Source organism: Amblyomma americanum, chromosome 4 (assembly GCF_052857255.1).
Source record: "Amblyomma americanum isolate KBUSLIRL-KWMA chromosome 4, ASM5285725v1, whole genome shotgun sequence".
Classification (NCBI taxonomy): Eukaryota; Metazoa; Arthropoda; class Arachnida; order Ixodida; family Ixodidae; genus Amblyomma; species Amblyomma americanum.
The window spans coordinates 219,133,694-219,154,629 of NC_135500.1; the positions used below are offsets into that span (position 1 = coordinate 219,133,694).

The following is a 20,936-nucleotide window of genomic DNA, read 5'->3' on the forward strand; positions in this document are numbered from 1 at the left end:
ATATATATTTTTTCCATGATACCTAATAAATGTATCCATGCAAAGTCCTTGTTTATGCTGGTTTCAGTCCTTGGTTACTAATAGCACCTGTGTGGTCTTGCAAAACTGGGTGTGTTGAGCGCTCCTGTTCAGCGGAACTTGTGAAGAGCTAATCATATTCATGAGGCAGTGTCCAGCTCATCTTTAAGGGAGTCTGCTGTGTAGTGGGAGAATTGGTCAGTGGAAAAAAAATGGCAAGCACATGGGTAGGCTTGTCACATGGTAGGCACATGGGTAGGCCGATGCCACCAGCATGCAAGTTAAAATAAAAAGGTTAAATATCTTTTGTTCACAGGTGCAGCTCACATTTTGTTCCGACGTAACTGTACATTGGCCATCTGCTTTTATGAAGCAGGAAAGTTCGAATCTGTAGCATACTTTACCTGGACCTCTAGCATTTCGCCTCGATCAAAATGTGGCGGTCGCATTTCGATGGAGGCGAAATGCTAGAGGCCCGTGTACTGTGCGATGTCAGTGCATGATAAAATTATCCAGAGCCCTCCACTGCGACGCCCCTCTTAGCCTGAGTCGCTTTGGGATGTTAAACCCCATAAACCAAACCAGTAAGGTGAAAGTCAATTGAATTGCCTTCATTTCCAAGATTTGAGAGTATTTACTTGATCCTTCATCCAATATTTCATACTGTGGTTACTTGGCTGCTCCCAGCATGCTTAGCACAAGCAAGGTTGGACCACGGAGAAGGAATACACAGGTGTGAAGGTTTCTTTTGTGCAAGTGTGAGCAAATGGGCAGGTCACATCATATGGACGGTGGTAGTGAAGACACACTCAGTGATGATACACAAGCTTCTCGCTCTGTGCATTGCTAAGGAAATGATAGTAGAAAGACCTTATGGGGCATATTTTGGGGTGCATTCATGCACTCAAAAACATAAGTTAAAAATCTCATGGTAAAAATTTGCATGATTAAGAAAGGTGCGAAAAATTCCAAGGAATAGTTGCCGTGCCAGAAATAGTTTTTCTTTGTTGTTCTGGGACTGGATCTTTCCATGCTGATCGCAGTGAAGTAATGCACAGACTAAATGAGCAGAGAAGGGGAATTTAGTGGGACAGGCAGTTGTTTTGTAACATTACTTGGCATCAGATATGTCGAGGCACAAATGCTAGTGCTCTTCCTGTCACACCAGTTATGAATCAGGCATTGGCCTTGCCTCATTTAGAATGCTTTCTTTTTCTAGCTCTTGGTGGAATACTGAAACCGCAGCATCATCTGCATAGGAAAGGTTCCCCCATGTCTGTCTGCTTGTTGATCTGAACACCTCAGAGAGATGAAGCCAAATCTTACAATCGCTTTGGGGCATTTTGGGTGGCAGGGAAAGGCAGTTGCAGTGCCTGCGGACAGCAAATCTGTGGAGCAGCGTGTCATGGAAGTGGTTCGGGCTGCTGAGCAGCTTGTGAGTCCTGCCTTGGCTGCAGCTGCAACATCAGTAGCTCCTCCAACCGCCGTGCCTGTCGGTGAGCAGAAGACTACAACTGTCATCATGACCAAGAAGTCAGTCAGCCACCCTCCAGCTTCAGCGGCAGCCACGGTAAGATCCTAAGAGAGGAGGCCACTTTAATTTTGCACGCTTTGTAGTGCGCGCTTCTGACTTCGAAGAAAGCAAGGGTGTTGAACTCCAGTTAGCAAGACGGCTGGCTTCTGCGGTGGCATCTTGGTGAAGGAACAGTGTGCAAGATGGAATGCAAAGAAAGGGACAAGCAGTATCCCAACTAGTAACCACAGTTCTATTGCAACTTCTGTACGATGTAGTATAGGGAGCATAGTTGCGCGACAACAGCACTTTCCTCCCTTAGCAGCGGAATTCTGTGACGTTGATTGGGCACAGTGGCAGTGCGGCACTTTGACTGACCATATTCATGTGCCCTTTTGCTTTCTCTGTTCACGGGCTGCTAGCACCCATTGTGCCCTTTACAGGCTGCAGCATACTCCGATAATCTTTATTGGTGGGCAGTTTGACTGAAGTGGCACTGCAGCTGCCTGAAGGTGGGGAAGTGTGTTGCTTGTGTCATGGGCTTCCCACACATGGTGCGTTCGCTTACATGTGTGTTGTCAATAGAAATTTTATGCAGGTAGCAGGAATGTGTAATGGAGGTGAAATATCGGTGCAGTAACACAGGGCACTACAATAGCAGTTAGAAAACAGTAGGAATGATCGATCACCCACAGCGACAGGAGAGAGTGCGCTGGCAGGCCCTCTAATATATGTGCGCTTACTCAGCTGGCAGTGTGTACATAGGCAGCACGTACAACGATGAAGGTGAAGGTGGCAGTGGCCTTGTGTTGTACATGCGTGGTGGCATTGAGGCTCTGCAGGCAGTACTCATCTGAAGCGCAGCAAGGCTGTGCTGCAGTAGTGGTCTGTCCCAAAGCTGCACATAGAGTCATGTTGGAGGACTCCGGATTAAGAGATTTTTTTAGAACACATCATGCCATGAATATGTTAACTGTGGTAGCTATACGACGACACGGCAGTAGCGGCTAGGCAAGCACGGCTTCTTTAGAAACGGCAATGCTTGTTACCATACTTGCCATACTAGCCGTTCAGTCATGCTAACACACACTAATTTCAACTCCATGGGACTCATCGACGCGCAGCGACATCACGAAATGCGTATTCAAATTTCGCCCGAATCGAAATTCAGCGAGGTTCAGTACCGCAGCCTTGAAGTCAGCAGCTTTGCATGAAAGCCACTTAAACACCACAGAAAGGGAAAATAAAAATAACAGAAAGGTGCAACAAGCACACAGGGTGAAAGCCAGCAGAGCGAGCCGAGCAGGTTCTCCCCACATCCAGGCACTGTTCAATAGTGCACTGCCCACCATAGGCATTGTCCCCGATCAGAGTAGAAAGGAAGGTTAAACACACATTACAGCAATCCTGGAATTCATTTAGTTATGAACATGCACACTCCCGACTTCAGTTATACAGTGAGACCTTGTTTTAGGGAACAGGTAAAAAATCATAAAATAGTTCAATATAGCCAAAATTCCTCTGCAAAGGTGTTGTCCCCAATAAGAGCATAAAGGAAAGTTAAGCATATATGCACATTCCAGCAATCCTGGAATGCATTTATTTGTCAATATCGGCACTGCCACATCGGTTATACGGTCAGACCTCATTGTAGCGAACAGACAAAAAATAATAAAGTAGTCCGATATAGCTGAAATTCACGGTATGAAACTTTGCCAAAAACTCGTGCAGGAGGAGCACAATTTAGTCAGCGAAGGGACGGCAACTGGAACAGACCTTTTCGAAAAGTTTCAAAGCTGCTCACAACGATTGTGCAAGCCGCAAAAAACCCCGAGCGCCAAATGCCTGTAGGGTTGGCTTTCCTGCACAGCACCGACAGCATGGGGCGGCAACAAGTCAAACTCTAGCTAGGATGGTTTCCCCGCATTACAGCGCTATTGTGTGAAAAATGTGACTTCAGAACGAAAGTTATCGCAGTTTTTACCACCTCCGTGACAGTTGACATGAGCCTGGGATACCACTGGTTCTGGTGCACTTTCGATGAGTGCTAGAAGCACAGGTAGGTGCCAAATGCTTTTAATATCAGCTATTCACACCGCTATATCTTCCGTGATGCTGTCGACAAATGCGAGGTAAAGCATAAACCGTGGCACAGATATTTACCACATCACCACTAGTCACTCATGTAGCGAGGCAAAGCCTACCTCCTTCCATCCAAGCAGGCATAGCTTGGCTCTCGGCAGTTCGATATATCCGTTTTATGGAAAACCGCATTCTATATGTGAAGTAAGAATTGCATGTGTTTGATAGAAATATCTAGGAACAGTTCGATATAGCCATTAATTCGTAATATTCATGTTCCTTATGTCGAGGTTTGTCTAGGGGTTGGACTTTAGTCTTAACCAAGAAAATAAATTGATAAGAGTACACCAGAATCAATTTTCGAAATTTGGTTTTAATAAAAAATGCCTAGTATCCTTGACATGCAGGCTATAGCTGGCTGGTTGTTGAGTAGGAGTTGCACCCAGTCAAAGTAGAAAATTAACAAAGTACGGAATACAGGGCCGTGTTAAGATGTTGGTATACTGTTGTATTAACGAAGTTTTGCGTTTTGAGGCATTGCTTATCTACCTTACAAGTTTCTACAGACTGGGGCGCTCCACGTCCTTGCTGTCTGCTAGCAAAGCGCTGTTCGTTAGCTGATATCACCAACTTAGGGCAGTCACTTAACTGCATAGGTTTTTCTACTGCACGTAAGGGCACCGGCGTGATAGCTCGCACAAGCATCATGAAAAGATGTCATTTTCTGGTAGTGCAATGGTTTAGCGGCAGTTTGATCATTGGTAGTAGCGCATAGACTATGTGATGCCCCGCCTTCCCTCTCAACCCAGGGCAACATCTTAACGCTAGCATGAAATTCGTAGTTGCATTTTTATTTAACTGCTCTTTATTTTACCTCCATTACTTTTTTATTGACAATAGCACTTTCTTCTACAAGCGCAGTTCTAAGTATGATAATTGGTGAGGTAATCACTGATGAATCATACTGACAAAGAGGTCCGGATAAAGTCTAAGAACATTTAATTGCTGAGGAATACCACGCCATATAATAAAAAAAAATGGTAATTCACCCGTAGAAAATAATATAAAAAATGAAAACTGCATTCTAAAATAGACCAAAAAAGAAGTCTCGATTTTAAAAAAAACGAAAACTTCAACTCCTAGTTATAGTATAAAAAAGTACAATTAGTACCGGTGGGTTTTCTAAAGTGCGCACACTTTTTATGTTACTTTTTCTTGGGAGGCAGCATGCGGGAGCCTCATGCAAAATAATACAGTCAGCATTGGTAGGGACCGTGTTCGTCTTCCTTGTCTGCATCCCATTTCGTGCATGTTTCTACACCCAGATGTTATCTAAAACTTGCTTACAAAGCAGAAAATGCATACTGGAATGGTTTAGCCAAGATGAAATGTTAAACTAAATTCGGCAAACAAAAATTTTGACATCATTTGTGTCCTACTGAGTGCTGCGATTTAATATACGGAGGTTTGTTGGTTTGTTTATTTTTCGTTTTCTTACTTTTTATTGGCATTGGCCTCTGTAGCTAAGTTGATGCCTAACAGCAAAGCCATCAGCACCGCACTGACAAGAAATATTCATGTTTCATAAAAAGATCTGCTTGTACCAGCTTCATCAGAGAAGTGTTCAATGTCTGGGCTTTGATGCGTCGTAGAGCTGTTGACCGTTTGGCTAGGTGGTGCTTTGTTTTAAACCCTGCCACACTTTTTTATAACAGGGAGTTTGTGTTGAGCCTTTCAAAGAGAAAAAAGTTTTTTTTGCTGGCCATATTGCTTTAAAAAACTGATCTCATTTTCAAGTGACCTTCACAACTATTGTTTTGAAGGTCAGCAATATGTATTATGCTCTATATTTCATTTAATGTCTAGATGGTTATGAAAAGTAAGCTTGTGTGATGATGTGCCATAAAGCTCAATAATTTTTTTAGTTGACCAAAATGCACATGGACTAAATGTGCAGATAATCCAGAGAGGGCTGTCATTAGTCAGTTTAGCGTACATTGCGCATTGTAAGTCAGGGCGCTGATATTTTCATATGACCTGCTAAGAGTAAATCACAGGACACCTGCACAGTGTGTCAGACAGAGCCATTGTTGGGGCTTTGATGAATTGTAGTGTTCAGCTATCAGTTTTGAGGTTTTCTCAGGGTCACTTCCTGTGGGTTCATTCTGTTCTAATTACAGCGTTTGCTTTTTGATTTTACAAAGGAAGTTATTCTCATTGCTTAGTTAGCAAGTTGTATGACACAGTTGTGTACCACCTTCAACATGTTGTCAGGTATCAGTAAGTAGAAAGAGCTCTTGTGTACATGCTTCTATGCAGTAATTTTATTTAATATATTTGTAGACTGCAAGAGTAGTTATGGTCACTTTACTTTCATGCAAAGGAAGTAGTTCTGATGCCTTGAGCATGTGAGCAGTGCCAACTAATATTGGCTCATTTGCATGTCAGCATATGATTAGCGGCCGTTTTTCGTGCATTTTTCTAGGCTTAGTCACATGTTGGGCTTTCCTTGTTTTGAGCTTCGCCTGCATGAGCTTATTAAAGGCAAGACTAGTTGCATGGTGCTCAGCTGTAAGTTGCAACTGCAAATTTTTTATATATATTTTCTACTCCAAACTGCCTCTTCACACAGATTTATTTTTTTGTCACTGTATCATTATTATATACATTGCTGTAGGAATCATAGTTAGTGATGCCCACAAGCATTTCTAGTTCTGAGTAATAAAAAATGTCTTGTTACCCAGAATTCTTTATGTGGATATCTTTTTGTATCAAATCTTCTTGATATCCTGTGTTCTACAATTTCATAGACAATGACTGGATTGATGGTTGTTAGCCGTGCAATAGTATGAGATTTAGTATCGCTTAATATTCTTTTATTCAATGTGCATCCTTTCTTTATGTTCTCAAATAGTGCAGGACATGGCAAACCATGTAGCACTAATGTACGTTTTCTCTAAAGCACGTGACAGCACATTTATTCACATGGTACCATGCAGTGTATACATCTACAGCAGCTGAATCGGATTCTTGCACTGGGCGCCACCTGTGTGCAGAAGAAGTTGTTTTTAGCATTGCTTTTCGCAGTTCTCATAAAAGTTATGGTTGTGCACTATGCCATTGTCAGTGCTATATTAATAATTGTTTCCAGGCTAATTATAGCATCAGCCATGGCAAAGGATATTTGAAGGGGCCCTGAAATGCTGCTGTGTTGATTATGTGAAACATCTTGAAATAGGTTGGCGGCTTTTTAGTGATGTTGCGCCAAGCAAATTTTTCCTGAACAATAAACAGAACAGAGAATTTAAGTGTGTAATATTCAGCTTTTGCACAGAAGTGATCCCTCGGTGGCGTTATAACGTGCATAGAAACGTCATTGTTAGAAATAAGGAGAGCTAACTTTGCGCTCTGTTTGTGAGCACTGCATGCCACATAGACCATGTAACTTTGCCCAGACGATCACGGTGAGATGCTCCGCGTGCCAGATGTGTTTACCTACCATGCTCGAGACGTGGCTCAGGGCCTCTCTGCTGTCTTGACCTGGTTTAGCTTGTTTTTGTTTTTGGCTGTGTGATAAGGTGTTTAGTTATGCTAAGTATTGTTTTGTCATTACATTGCACTGCTTGTTTGTTTTTTTCTGTCAGAACTTCAGCTATGGCTGTATGCAAAGGTGCAGAGTTACGCAGAATTTTGCTTTGTTCATTGTGTTGCTCCACTTTTTCCTCTCAACTCTTTAACATGAAAGCTATTAGACATAACTGAACCTATGATTGTTAACTGTTTTTGTAAGATTCAGATACAGTAAAACCTTGATAATTCAAACTCGGTTAATTCGAAATCCCAGAATCATGGAAGAATTTATATGGTTCCATAACTTCTAATGTAAATTGGACTGCATAATTCGAAGCGGCGGCGTGCACTAGCCCGGTTAATTCTAAGATCTTGGGTGCTATGCGAAAATGTCAGATCCCGATTTCACTACAAACCGGTAAAGCGGTAATGCCCCCCCCCCCCCCCCCCCCCCCCCCCACCATGGAGCCGCAAGGCGGTACTGCAGAGCAATGCCACTGTTTGATATGCGAAGTGCCCCAGCCCCAGTACTCCCAGTACAAAAGCCTATCTGGTGCGGCTTGCAGACCGCTTAAGCACGTGCCTGCAGAGGCGAAGACGTGCTTCACTCAGCACTTCGTAACAGGCTTCCAGCGCATCGTCAAGGCACGGCCGGATTGGAGCCGCTAGCATCAAAGCATCTCCCACCCCTAATAGCGTCACTGCAACGCAACCATTCTTGCTATGTGCTCGCGATGGGTTTACTGCACGCAATGCGGCGTTCTTTTGAGTGGTGTGCCACGGTTAGAGCCAAAAACACCATCCTAAAATTGGGGGCCGACCTGTACACGGAGCCTACCTATTTGCAGGGTCTATGGCAGTTCTAAACAAGCGCCAGGTAGAGCGCACCCCAGGTGCCCGTTTCCTCCAGGATGCATAGGGCTCCATGCATAAAAAAAAGCTTAATTTGTATACAAATCAATCCTGGCAAAGGAAATTCAAATTGCGCGCCTTTTACCTGGCTTGTTTGCGCTGGCGGTTGCTTCCTCGGAACAAGCGGTAAGTAGAGAAGGGCAGACTTCTGGTTCCAACTTTCTCCAGCGCGCTGTGCCCATCATGCCTGAATCAGAAACTACAGGACCGTTTGCAGTTTGGTGGTGCAGGTTGTCACTAGTTAGTCGCGCCTTATGTGAGTGTGGAGGCTGAGTGGAACGCCGCTTTTTCGCTTTGATTTCCATTGGCTACGAACTGGTTGGTCGACCTTTTCACGGCGTGCAGCAATATACAATAATCTCAAAAGTTTGCCAAACAAAGGTAGCCCATTGCCACAGCGAAATTTTTTGCTTGGGGTCTCTTTTTTTTTTTTTTTTGCTGTGGTCGGTTAATACGAATGTTTTCCGCAGTCCGTATGACTTCGAATTAACAAGGTTTTACTGTTTTTCATGTTTTTTGTTGTCTCAAGGCCATGGAAGGCTGCCAGGCTGGATATTTAGTTGAACAGAAAGAAAATGCGAGGGTTCCAGCTTGGATGACAAACTAGACCTGAAACGTGTGGAGGAATCTAGGCTGAAAATTAAACTGTTTCATTAGAACCTAGTCCCACAAAAGTTTGTGATGTCAGTGATGAATGCAAGAACACAAACATCACATGTCCCAGACAGCCATGAGGAGTGTTTTTTTTTTTTTTACCAAAATGGCAATTCACCAGGTTTTGCAGTGTTTGAACACAGTGTGTATTGCTTTTCACATGACTAGAAAACTGAGGGCCTTTATCTTAGTCACCTTCTTTTAGATAAAATGTTGAAAACATATACGCTGCTAGTTCATGGGGTGCAGTGCATTACAACCTACTTTATCTTTTTTGGTCTGAGAACACAGCATTGAGCAAACCTCTCTTGTCTGTCTGGTCCTTATTCTACCCTTTCCTTCCCAAAACCATTATCACCCACACTTTCTGCTTCTGTCCTTTGGTTTTAATTTTTGTTTTGTACAGTGATTGCACTGTTTGGTTGCTTTGCTGCCACTCTGGAGTGCTCGTTTTTCTCTCGTGTGCTGTATCTTCTACCTGTGCTGTGCCCATAACACTGAATTCTTAGCCAATCAATGGCTGTGATGAGAGACGAACATAATGCACACTTAGGCTGCGCATAAGCTTGCTGGGCATCCATTTCCTTCTTTTTCTCCTCCGTGTGTCAGGAAAGAAGGCTCGTATGTTGTGTGCGTGCGTGTGTCTACTTGTGTGTACGTAGTGTGCGTGGTTCTTCATCATCTGTGTCCAACTCTGCTGCATCTGGTGCCACAGCAACCTCAGTGCCTTTATGCGAAGTGGAGACTTCATGAAATGAGGGTGTAGCTACTTAGAAATACGGTTGTAAAATATCACTTATCTCTCTTTCTCTCTCAGTTCTGTCAGTTCTGTCTGTTCTCTGATTGTCCTTAATGCGTGTTCATTCCTTTGGTTGTTAGTCCGAGCTGGAAGGGCACTTGATAATATGCAATGGCAGTCCTTGTACCAGTACTGAGGGCAGCTTTTTCTTGTAGCCTGTGAGGTGAAAACAGCAACGAAAAAGTTAAGTTAAGCAGTACCGTTGCATATTAACAGAGGTGTATATTTGAAACAAAAATCCAAGGAGGTCTGTCCAGCGGTGATAATGAGCGCAGTATTCTTTTGCTGACTGCAATACTTATTTCTTAGTGTTTCTAGACTGTAAATGGCACACTAGCTTGTTGGCTTACTCTATGTGTATGTTACTGAATTCCTGAACCTGGAAGTGTTCTCTGCATAGGGTTATTGAAGTTACATTTTAAATGGTGTACCTGAATGATAGCGCCACTTTCACAGAAAAACTGCCCGATTACTGAAATGATTTGAAGGTTTTCTGGAGGGACGTTTAAATTGCTGATTCTGGACCATCTTGTTTCACTATGTGTCCCTGCAGCTGCCGCCACTTCCTTTTTTTCATCTCCGCTGGTGGTTGTGCTCCACACAGGATCGTATCCGTGATTTCTTTTTCACTTTTGTTTGCCTAGAGAGAATACATATGGCACAATTTATGGGTAAAGAGGGTTCGTTCTTAGTCCTCACTCTCAAAGCACAAAAGCAAGCACAAGGCTCGTGTTCGCGCTTTGTGGTGTGCTTCTCGCAGCCTCGTCCCTCCAGTGTGGTGTCTTAACATTATTTGTCTTTTTTTTCTTGCATCTGCCATTGTTGCGGTGCTGTTTTTCTCCTCCTATCTTCGTGCCTGTCTATTCATTGTTCATGTTGTACTGTGTGAGAGTTCTGCATTGTGCCTAACTCCTTCCAAGAACTCTCAGCAAGGAATTATTGCATGTCCATCCATTTTTGTGAGGTAGTGTGGTAGTGTTGTTGAATTTGTGATGTTGTGAACAGGCAGTTAATTGTGTAGTTTGTTGTGTTCCATTCTTAAATGGATATTCTACAATTAAAACCATTTCAGTTGTCTGAATGGACTGCTCGTTTCTTGGGAAGTGCAGTGGCTGAAATTTTAGGGCTTTAGGACTGAAGCTGATTTTTCATAGCTGGTGGCCACTTTTCTCTTAAGTGCCGTTCTTAAACTTTCGTATTCTCATATTTCTTATCCTCATTTAGTGTAGCCTAGCTGTGTGAGTGAGAGCTTCATTTCTAGCAGGCAAGATAGATAGACTATCCTTTAAGAGAGGTAATGTCACTTGAAGCTCTGGTATTATGTAATGAACCCTTTTCAGAATGGGTACTTTGATTCAGATTGCAAAAGCACATGTGAAAGCTGCTGAAATTATTACAAATTAAAAAAAACATTTTGGTTGGCACATCTTGTATAATGTTATCACAAGTTATGAATAATATCCTTCGTAGTATGGGAACCTTTACATTAGTAAACAGGCATTTTATGTTTTTCTGTGTGTGAACCTACTAGTTGAGCATCATAATGAAATTATTTTAATGTTAATTATTTTTTTATTAATTTGTGCATACTGTAATGCAAAATAGTAAGTGTCTCGGTACACAGCTCTGCACATAGTGAAGGCAGCAAGGGCACTGGAGAGAAAACTGCCATGTTCTAAGGCAGTGTGCTAGTGGGAGTACAGAAACACAAATGTGGTGATTCAGAAATGCTTTGCACATTGCAACTAATGCCCTCATGCATTGTTTGCATTTGGACGCATGCTGTTGGCTATGGTGCTCTTTCAGATTGCAATGCATCTCCTCTTATCTGCATGTGCATTACGTCTCCTTCACCCCGAATTAACTACTTGGCTTGTTTGCTTTCTTTTTTTTTTTAAATGGTGGTTGTTTAGTTCTCACCATTTTTCCTTTCTTGCTTGCACTGTCACAATGTTTTTCTGTTTTGGGGGTACCCTGTAAGTAACAGACTGCACACGAAAAGCATCTTTTTCATTTTTGTTCTTTCCCACTCCGGTTTTGCCCCGTCACCCTCTCTCTCTCTTTTTTTCTTTTTTCTTTCTTTTTTTGCTTCCTGACCCATCCCTCCTATGGCGGTGATTGCAAGGGCAGCTCGTCAGGGGTGACCGGCCAACGGTGTCACCACCTCCTCCTCCCCTGTCCGCCACTTCCTCCGCACCCTCGACCCTCCAACACCAAAGCCACTCACCTCCCAAGTCGCCTCAGTCTGGCGACGATGTCTTCCTTCCCCCTCCTCCCTCTCACCCCCCTCGAGACAATCGCATTGGTGGTGGAGGCAGCCTCGTGGAGAATGGGACACTCTCTTCGCACTCCTCTTCTCTCCCGCCGGGGCCCAGCAAACCTTCCAAACTTAGCCTGGGTCCTAAGCCTGTTCCCCCTCCCAAGCCCAGAAAGGTAGGCGGCCCCTCTTCTCTCGTGGCCTGCGGGCTCCTCTTCCACTGCCTTTTTATTAAATGTGACTAGCATTTATAGGGCACGCCAGTGTGGTCAGTCTTATTGGCCCCAGAAATCACCCGATCAATGGTGTGTCTTGGCCGAGTAGATTGTCCATAGACCGTATGGTTGCACACAAGCATGCATTTTTGTTCTTGCTTGGCCAGTCATGTCAGAATCACTCCGTAATAAATGCTATTCATATTTATAACATGGATGCATGTAAAAAAAAACAATATCCTGTTGGTTTCCTTTTTTTCTTTTTCTTAATTTTTTCTCTCCTTGTGTTAGTACATCCTGATGACTACTTGTGTATTGAAAGAACCCAAAAATTTCTCTTTCTCTTCTGAATAATCTGGCTGCACGGTCACATTTAATTACAAGGTTTTGCCTGTAATCTGTAGTGTTAAGGGTGGTGCTACTGCTTTGTAAGGTGAGTTACAGTTGAACCCCGCTATAGTAAACTCGCATATAATAAAAGCCTGGGTATACTAAACTGAAACTGCAGTCCTATTTCGCCTTACGTAGACGAATGTACTTTTTTTTTTCATTGATAATAAAGACACCCTTGATAAAAATCTGCTCTGTGCTGTTGAGAACATCTCAGAACTATGGACACGTAATGGCATGATTGCAAAGAGAACAGTCGGAGGCAGATAAATTAAAAAGAGGATAAAACAATGCCTTTTGGAATGGCTTAGCCACCAGTCTCATGAACTGTGCAGAAAAGCAAACTTTCGGGAGGCCTTGGAACCATGATGCAAAGCACACGGCATGCTCTGAAAAAGAAAAAGAAAGAAAGTCTGTGTGTGAACATGGAAAGAAGGTGGCGCGGGCTGCTAAGAATGGGAAGGCGGTAAGAAGCAGAGGCGTGGCGGCACTACGTAGGAAGGTTTCGCCTCCCTTGATTGTGTCACATGCATTTCTTAATTAATAAATAACGCTGAGACCGCGGAAGACAACGCCATGTTCATGCAAAGCTTTCGTTTTCATAATGTCTAAAACTGCCCCCTCACATTATGTTCGTGAGCTTGGCGCATGGTAGCCTTAGATGCGCCACTAAACCCAACACAACGCTTTATGTTCGTAGCCATGTTATATTTATGCAAATAAACTACTTACACAAGACTACGAAATATAAAACATGATAACATAAAATGTTGTAGCTGAAAAGAATTCATTAGCATATATTGGGATAATTAGAGCAGGTTGAAAGGTATTTGTAAACACTAAGTGTTTAGTGAGTAAGTAGCCAAATTATCAGACAGCATCCTCAGAGCCATGCCATCACCGACAACTGAAATAGTAAAGACACTGATATAGTAATGATTTTTGCCGGTCCAGACAACTTTACTATAGAGGGGTTCTACAGTTTGGAAGTGCAAAGCAATGTCCTTTTCACAGTGTGTTTTTTTTTTTTTTTTGCTCTGCAATATGTCTTCAATGACAACAGCAACATTTGAAATTTCTGAAATCTGGGATTTATGCCATGCTGAGCATTCATTTTGCCAGTACATGCAGTACATTTTTGCCAGCACATGTCCTTGGTTTCCTTTCATTGCAGTTTTTATTACCAGAAATCTAATGAGTGTGTTGTTTTCTTCTACTGGATATTCTTCCTTTTGTTTCATCATAAATCCGATCGCTGTTGTTTGCCTTAGTTTTCCTTTTTGACGAGAAATGTCTTTCTTGAGGTGATCTCAGCCTTAGTTTTGTTCATCACCACCCTCGGCAAACTTGATTGAGGTGCTCAGTTAACCTAAGGCTGTTTCATATGGGGTAATTTTCAGCTGCAGTCTTCATATATGCAAAGAACACACTTTAAAAGAATAAGCAACCTGCTTGGGGAGAAATTAGTTGATCTCCAGGAAATAAACCATACAAAGTAGTTCCAGTGTAACTGAAAACAAGAAAACAAAATAGCTTCATGGCGATCATTTGTTTTTGTGTTGTGCTATGTGTCATGCATTAGTGGTAATGCATTAGTAGCATTATGTTATAATAATAATGAATGCATTATCTCTGCAAAGGACAGTTAGCCGATGTGGCACTGGTACATGGAATGCGGCACTGGCCAGTGATATAAATATTTGCTGCACATGAAAAATCAAGGCTATCATGTTGTTTGCTGGAGGAAGTGTTCAACCAAAGGGTTGGTTATCACTTGCTCTGAGTAGCTTTGGTGTTGGGCACTACAGCCGATTTTGAAGAGATACTCGGCTACTTGCAAGACATAACTGTTACTCTTTAGGCAGATAAGAGAGTTGTGGCATTCGGCCATGTCATATCTACAAGCAACCAAGGCATTGTGGCGTTTGGTTCCTCTTATGTTTGTTAGTAAGCAAATTAGGTGAGGTGTGTTAACTGAACTTTATATTTTAACCCCCAAGATAGCGGTGTGTTCATTGTGCAAGTGCGCCAGTTGTGAGTAAACACAGCAGTATTATGCTAGGTATGTGTACATGTCGCCTTGTTATGAGGCTGTTGGGGACAGCTTGTTTGTGACTGCTGCACTTTCTCTCTATGTTTGGTCCTTGGACGCAGCTGCAGGGCTTTGTGGCTGAGCCGGAGTCCCTGACCTTCATTGAGAAGAAACACCACTTTGAGAGCATGCAGCAGCAGCACCAGCAGGCCCCAGAGGCGAAGCGCTTTAGCTTCCTCTCTGAAAGCGAGCTGCAGAAGATGCGAGAGGAACAGGAGAGTAAGTGCTGACTATCTTGCGTTTCCTTGTCCCTTTTCCTCTTATTATTACTAGGAGTGTGCAAATATTGAAATTTTCAAATATCTTTTCAGTACAAAAAAAAAATTCAGAAAATGATAAGCAAGCAAATGTTGCCCCCCCCCCCCCCCTTTTTTTTTTTTTGCAAAGTAGCCTATGGTCTTTGCAACTGAAATAAACAAAACTAGACTGCCTCATCACCATATAAAACAAATGGATTTGCACAGAAATGTGTACTGCTTGATTAGACAGCATATCCGTATCGAACACACAATATACACACTAAGTAAACAAGGGAGGGGAAAGCCTCAGGGTGCTTGCCAACGTTTCGGCAAGAGGACTTGTCTTCGTCTGTGCAAAGCGTTCATTTTGTGGCGGGGTCTAAACAGGGCCTTCACTCAGAGGAGAGAGGGAGGAGGGTGTTAGGATGGGGAACACGAATCTTGTCCAGGCATGATGGCTGCTCAAGAGGATTAATCGGCTGACCTGTAAAACTGTGAACAGAAATGGGCCATCTCAGCAAAAAGAAATTCAATGGTGTGGAGCGTGGAGAGATAGCGAACTTGAACTTGAAGCAAGGCTGTGTGTCCAGCTGCGACGACTGGCTGCGTTGGCCTGAAAAACTAGTATAAAGGAATTAAGCAGTATGGCAGAAAGTAATACCCTAGAGCAAAAAAAAACCTAAAGGAAAAGAGAAAATGGGGTGGGGTCAGAGAAAGCCTGCATAAGGAAGGAGGGGGAAGACAAAGAGGTGCAGGGCAAAAGGTAAAGGTAAAACTATAAATTAATTGGGAAAATGGGGCTTGCGGGGAGGGGGATAGGACAGGTCTGGGCAAAGGGCAGGGTGAAACGAATGATGAAGCGACCATGTGAAGTACTGGGAGAATGGAGGTAAATTTCTTTTTTTTCCTTCTGACCATATGCAAGACCTTTTTTAAAGAATTGCACCAGTCCTGGAATGTACCTGAGAGGTTCTAAGTTTCCTCTGGATATGTTTATCCCTGCTGGTATTAAGGTTTTAAATTTGTGGATTAAGAATGCCTCTCTTTGTGTTCTGTCCCTTGCAGATGTGAAGCCTGATGGAAGAATGAATAGTTTAAGTTCACTGAAGTTGCGATCATGTTGATTAAAATGTTCCGACACTGCCTTCTGTAGTTTCTTTGCCCTGTCAGCTCGATGCCCATTTAGTCTGGCAGTCAGTGAGTGCCAGACTATGAACCGAATATATCAAACATATTTTATTCATATTTGAAGTTTCTAATATTCCCACACCCCTAATTATTACTGTGGGCCTGTGTACATGAACTTGCTGATCTGGGCTACCAGCTTGGGAAAACTCCTTCACTTGGCCGCCTAGCCCTCTTGCACCTAAATCTTGTACACTCGCTGTGGGGTTCGAAGGAGTGAGTGCATTGTGTGCCATGCTAAACCAGCGTACCTTTCGCAGAAAGAGGCTTCAGTGCAGTTCCCAGAACGCTTCAGCTGTCCTGTGCACAGAGCAGGGATGTTATTTGAGGGGTGATGCTTGCTAGTTGCTGAGAGTGTGATCAGATGTCAAGGTGCTGGGTAAAAAAAAAGGGGTGGGGACACTCACTAAAGTGGCATGAAATGCATACAAGCTTCCTGCGCTATGTTTTGCTCAGAGAAGCATAGTAAGATCAGACCAGTAGGCACCCTTTAATGCCTTTGCACATGCTTTAATGCACTTATTGCCCCAAAGTGAAAAACTAGGGCACAGTGATCTTTGTGGCCCCCAGATGGCACCAGCATGTTAGTAGCTGCAAGCCAATTGTGGGCATGTATGGCCTTCTTGTGCTTTGTTAGTAGCAGAGTTCACCTGTGACTTTGCATATGGTGAGGAAGGTATATGTTTATGTTTCACTTAGTAGTCCAACTTATCCACCTGTGCATGACCGTGCAGGCAAGCGTGATGGACGGTGGTTGCACCAGGATGACAGTGGCGAGGAGGAAGAGGATGATGAGAAGACGGAAGGCGATGAAGATCTTGAGATGCCTCCTTCTGTTGCTCACCATGCAGCCGAGACGTGAGACAACTTGGAGCAGTAACTGGGAGCAATAGACACTTTATGCGTGTCCTATTTGACCAACAGCATAGAAACCCTTTCTTTGGTTCTTTTCCTTCAATGCACTGGCCATCTTGGAGCGCAATTGTTTTGCCTGGCTGGGCTTTGAAGGAAAACACCATCTCATGAGCATTAATCACTTGTAGTATGCGACTGTGCAAACACATCAGCAGATTCATAGTCAGCTAGGTGCCTAGAAATTCTGTTGAATTTCTCCCAGCCATACATGTTACCATAGTGCAGTGCCTTTCTCCCCCGCACATTTTGAAAAATTGGTGTATACCTCTCTTTAAAATGGGTGAAATGGCCTTCTAATGCACTGCAAGGTGCAGTGTTCATATCTCTGCTGAATATTTTCCACTTTCCTGCAAATAAGCGGGGGCCGCTTTAAAAAAGTTCAGCGATTGCATATCTGCAATCCATCGCAACAGCACCTCCTCCAGTTTTGGTCATGCTACTGTCCTCAGCCTTTTTCTTTTTCCTCTTAACATCCTGCCAAATTCCTTGAAAAGTTTTAATTTTTCTTGTGGTTGCATAGCATGCTCTTCTAAATACGATACTTTTTTGCCAGGGAATCCCTCTCTTCGGTATGTTTAGTACGTTGATCTTCATTGCCAGATAATTTGCTTGGTGCTTTGGTCATTTCTTCGGATTCAGGTCACCATCGTAGCAGGCTACAAGAGTGCACTTAGGCCTAGTGGAAGATGGAAAAATGGAATGAACAAAAATAGCAGCTGCTAGAGGTCTATGCGGTCAGGTAATGACATGGCACAAACAACACATGACCCATCTGGTTTTCCTTTCCCAGCTGATGCCCATGATGACACAAGCCTTGCCTTTTCATTCCATTTGCATACTAGCACTGTTACTGGCACTCACTGATTCACTATCATCATGACATTTCCTGTGCTCTCTGCACAAGCCTCCACAACATTCAGTCAGCTGTTGTGACCATTGCTGGTAGCAGATTGCTGCATTTTTGAGATCAGGGCCAGGATTTTGCGGTAAGCTTTTTAGGGATTGTTTGAAATAACTAGTTTGTGGATAAATGCCTCTCGTTTAACGAGCCCTTCATGGCATTGAATAAGGCGCACATTTGCCAGGACCGTGCATCAAAGTAAAACTACCTAAGAATTACCTGGATTTTGCTGTACAATATGCAAGGAACTGACTAGACTGTGCCACCATTGTCCTGTAAACTTCTCTCTTTTTGCTTGCATCATCTTTTGCTTCTGGTAATTTTTGTAGCTTCTATAGCTACGCAGGCTTTCCTTTGAAATTAAGTTGTAAGTTAACACTGACTGTTGTCAGACTGACCCCTTCTACTGCACGGTCTTTCTGCCCTGCAGTGAGGTGGACAGTCCCCTGTCGATGGAGACGGGGCCCATGCGTCAGGTTCCCCCTGTTCCTGCAGTGCGTACTCTGAAGGCAGAGCGGCGCTTGCAAGAACGTCAGCAGCAGCTTGACGAAGAGCAGAAGGCACACCCTGGCAGCATCACAGATGCCGAGCAGAGGGCGCTGGAGGCCGAAAAGAGATCAGCGTGGCGACAGGCCAGGTCTGGTGAAACATTTTCTGCAGGCATATAGAGCAAGACTGCATTTGTGTAGCTGACCACTTTTTCAGAACTTTTGGGTACCAGGAAATGATTTCAGGATTAAAACAATCCAAAAAATCTTTATTGCCACTGAGAATGTACTTAATTGCATCTTGTGCAGTTGTCCTGTCCCAGTTTGTGTTTATTTAGGCCCCAGGCACCTGTCTGTTTTCCGAAGGACATGATTACTTTTCAGGTTCTCCATGCCTACTTGAGAAAACAGTGGGTGGGTTGAAAGCAATTCACTTGCAGTGTCTGTTGTTCAATGCGTTGGTGCATCCCGCACTGCTGGATAATGCCAGTGCACACACCTTTTTTAGCGCTTTATATGATATTTTCTGCTCATCCACCCCATGCATACACCGGTAGGAAGCTATGTGGAGATAGCTTGCCGAAATTGGCTTCTAGTAGGTAAACCCACGTTAGGACTTGTCTGAACAATTTCAAATGTTTGCTATACGTTCGGATGCTTCCTGGCCTGTACTCTTTCTCCACTTACATCCTCTCTCTCCCCCATAAATAAACAAGCATCTTTTGTCAGCTTTCTTCAGCTTTTTTCAACAATTTCTTTTCTCAACTCCTATTTTTAGTTCAGAAAAAGCATCCCTTGAGTACTTGTGCTCGGGGCCGGAAATAGAATTGGTACAGAGGGCCCCGCACTACTCAAATAAATTGGAAGTCAGTGGTTTAACGGTAACTTTTCCTGCTTCTCTTGAATAAAGGTGTCTTGTACGGTGTCTTATGCTCATCCAGGATGAAGTCCCTGGAAGAAGATGTGGTGCAAGCCCAGGCCATGCTGGCTCACATGACGGAGGGTGTAGAAGCCAGGCCTGTGTCACCCATTTTCAAAGCTGTCAACATCAACATTGATGAAGTAACGGAACAGCAGGTGTCGAGGGAACAGAGGAGGGACGATGATGGTGAGAAGGACTTTGTCATCAAAGTCTGTTGTAGTCCCACCATCAATTCTCATAGGCTTCCTTAGAGATATGGAGGAAGAAGAAGAGGTTAAAGCGGCCATGACACTCAGTTTTTGATTGTGGGCTGTTTGCCACATCTAATATTTTGCCTTTGTGTCTTGTTTGGGAAATGTGGATTTAAAATATTAAATGTTAGCCATATTTTAGCCAGTTATAGTGCTGTCATTTCCTTATGTCGGCTGCTACTAGTCTTGTCTTGAAGTTGGAATAACCTACTGTTGAATAATCAAGTTGGGGTGAATAGATTAACAGTGGTGTGTAGTCAGCAGCATTAACGATTTTGACAATGACAGTGCCCTTAAGGACATTAAGCTGTCAAAAATTGTGCTAGGAATGCTAATGTTCCACGACAGAAAAACTGACTGCAGGCATGTCTTCAGCAGAGTGAACAAGGCCCATGCTCAGTTGTGTACCCCATTGCTGGAGGTCACTGTCAGGTGGCTACTATTTGTGAAGCGCAGCCAGTCTGGGAAGTGCCAAGAGGACTCTTTCGGTTAGGGATCCTCAGAAAGGCAAAAGCATCTTTATCAGTGGCTTGACCTTCTGTATCAAGATTGTTTGTTCACAGGTTCTGTGATGAGTCCAGGTAGTTCTGAATAAATAAAAAAAACTCCTTGAAGCAATTTTCGATTCTAATAAAAGTTCACTAATACGTCAAAAAGACTGAAGGATGTGTAGCACATAGGAGGCCTTTTAATGAAGTCGTTATAACTGTGCATTCCTTTTTTTCTAGGGTTGTGCAAATATTCAAACATTTCGAATATGGAAGTAAATAATGCAGTTGTATTCAATTTGGGCTTCGAAGCGAATATCAGCATTTGGAAACCTCTATTATTTTCGAAGTTTGAGAATTCAGAAAAAGAAGCTGCTGGAAGAAGCGCTCGGTGGTCTTATGTGTGCTCTGACACTTCGGCGCAATCGCACCGCTCTGGACGTTGGCATGTGACGTGCCTATGACTCAGCAGCCACATCCCCAAACTTGGCCTTTGATAGCTGCAAGGTTCAGCATGCCGCCAAGAGTAGCGAAAGAGATGGAGCAAAGCCCAGATGCAAAAGTGAACACTACGCGGCAGGAACTGCGCTGTGCCCACTGCACGGAGGGCCCGAAAGACGAAAATGATGAAAAAGATAATGCAGAACTACCAACATGACCGAGCCAAGTGCTCGGTCAGCGTTGGCTTTTGTAATTGCGGTGCTGCTGGACACCAACTTCGAAGCTGGCGATACCCTATTGATTACATCTTTTGATGGTTGAAATTAGGTTAGAGGCAAAACGGCAGTCATTTTAGGTACCGCACTGAGAAAGCCAACACCGCGAAGCGTTTTCAGTGGCACATGTGCACGGGGACGAGGGCATCTTCCCGCATCTTGTGCTGGCGCATGCTGACATTGCTTCTTCGTTCGGAGCACCGCAGTGTGCAATGTTGGTCTATACCCGCCCCAGAAATCCTGGGTACTGCGTCCTCTGAATGGTACACGACGACGTGCCGCATTCCAGTTCCGGCACTTGCGTGGTGCCTTCGCTGACAACTTTCGAT

General features: G+C 43.6%; 1 protein-coding gene across 42 annotated transcripts in view; it reads left to right on the top strand.

The window, feature by feature from the left end:
- The window catches only part of LOC144129383 (protein lap4-like), a 166,815-nt gene that overhangs the window by 125,144 nt on the left and 20,735 nt on the right, over positions 1 to 20,936 (top strand). For 28 of the 42 annotated variants that reach the window (XM_077663466.1, XM_077663463.1, XM_077663479.1 and 25 more), the window contains 6 exons: positions 1,373 to 1,588; positions 11,679 to 11,981; positions 14,565 to 14,721; positions 16,661 to 16,784; positions 18,173 to 18,379; positions 19,172 to 19,338. In XM_077663466.1, coding sequence (XP_077519592.1) covers positions 1,373 to 1,588; positions 11,679 to 11,981; positions 14,565 to 14,721; positions 16,661 to 16,784; positions 18,173 to 18,379; positions 19,172 to 19,338 — 1,174 coding nt within the window. The remainder of the gene's footprint in view (positions 1 to 1,372; positions 1,589 to 11,678; positions 11,982 to 14,564; positions 14,722 to 16,660; positions 16,785 to 18,172; positions 18,380 to 19,171; positions 19,339 to 20,936) is intronic. The other 14 variants (XM_077663485.1, XM_077663482.1, XM_077663492.1 and 11 more) reach the window with 1 other exon arrangement.